This window comes from Aplysia californica, unplaced genomic scaffold (assembly GCF_000002075.1).
Source record: "Aplysia californica isolate F4 #8 unplaced genomic scaffold, AplCal3.0 scaffold00100, whole genome shotgun sequence".
NCBI lineage: Eukaryota > Metazoa > Mollusca > Gastropoda > Aplysiida > Aplysiidae > Aplysia > Aplysia californica.
In genome coordinates, this window is record NW_004797370.1 from 548209 (window position 1) to 549777 (window position 1569).

At 41.7% G+C, this 1569-nt stretch overlaps 1 protein-coding gene across 1 annotated transcript in view; it reads right to left on the minus strand.

Annotated features, from left to right (window-relative positions):
* The window catches only part of LOC101847479 (gamma-aminobutyric acid receptor alpha-like), a 65402-nt gene that overhangs the window by 20655 nt on the left and 43178 nt on the right, over positions 1-1569 (minus strand). The window contains exon 2 of the mRNA XM_013080796.2: positions 80-147. Within this exon, the coding sequence (XP_012936250.1) occupies positions 80-147 (68 nt within the window). The remainder of the gene's footprint in view (positions 1-79; positions 148-1569) is intronic.

Consider the following 1569-nt stretch of genomic DNA (forward strand, 5'->3'; position numbering starts at 1 on the left):
TATTATTATGGTAACAGTAATGTATTATTATCATTATCATTAAACTACCAATTTCAACACACTGCTATCAATGACTCACCATATTGAGTTCTGAAATGGGACCCATGGACCTCAGACTGATATCAGCGTTCACTGTGAGAGCTTCACCTGAAGGAAGAAATAAAAGCCAAAATCGTCAAAGACTCCGATCATCCATTGTTGAATGGAAAATGATTGTTTTAGAGAGGTCAATGTCTTGCACAATGTCATTATAATATTTTAAAACCCCAAGGAAGGAAGTAGGAATTGGATGTTTGCACAGGTCATTGTCTTGGACAGGTGACCGTTAGAACAAGGTCGACTGCACATGAGGGGCGATGTTTTAGAGGGGGTGGAGAGGGGGGGGGACTAAAACTAAAATTACCTGGGCACCACGATGTAGTCTGGGTGAGCCTGGGCCTAATCACGTATTCCACAAACATGTTTCATTCATTCATTCATTCATTCATTCATTCATTCATTCATTCATTCATTCATTCATTCATTCATTCATTCATTCATCCATTTATTCATTCATTCATTTATGTACTCATTCATTCATTTATTCATATAACTATATACGGCTGATGTAAATTTCTCAGTCTTTTTCAATAGCCTTTTAGAACATGATCGGTTCTTCAGAAGATACTATATTAATGCTTCTCTTACATACCCCTATGCAACCAAGGAAGAAGCAGAGCATCCTTTTACATAGCTTTCAACATTTATCTAAAGGGAGGGCCGCAATAACACTAATTTTTATGCTATGTAAGAGTCACAGAATATGGTTCGATGAGCCTCGATTGGTAGGCGGGCCGCAAGTTTGAACCCCTTTTCTAAAAAAAGTCCAGCTAATTATTATCCTAATGCTCTCTGTCTTGGTCATTGTGGCAAGAAACTAGCAGTGTAACTGTTTGGTGTGTTACTTACAGGACTGGTCTATAAAGTAGTAGAATTAGTTGTCACAATTTTCGAACTAGGAGGTTCAGAGAGAGAGAGAGAGAGAGAGAGAGAGAGAGAGAGAGAGAGAGAGAGAGAGAGAGAGAGAGAGAGAGGGGGGGAGCCAGGAGAGAGAGGGGGGAGAGACAGAGAGAGGGGGGAGAGAGACAGACAAAGAGAAAGGGCGGGGGAGAGCGAGAGGGAGAGAGAGAGAAAGAGAGAGAGAGAGCGAGAGAGAGAAAGAGAGAGAATAAAACGGAGGAGGGTATTGAAATCGACCCAAAAAAAAGTTACAGAAAAAGGGTGTGAATAAAACAGAAAGACAGAAAGCGGCGAAAGAGAACAAAAAAGCAGTGTATTACACTGGGAGGAACACAATGTAATGCTGCAATAGGTCGTGGAAAATGGCAGAGAAACCGCCGCGAGGGAGGAGGAAGACAAGCACAGACTGGCGGAACTTAAGGAAAGAAGAGAAAGAGACGCCATCTTTGGAAAGCTAAAAAATGACACCCACAGGAATATAATAACTTTTTCCTTCCCCTACCAGTTTCCCCCAAACGGTTATTATGCTCATCCCACGCCTAAAATACTTTGCATTGAAGCCCCCCCCCC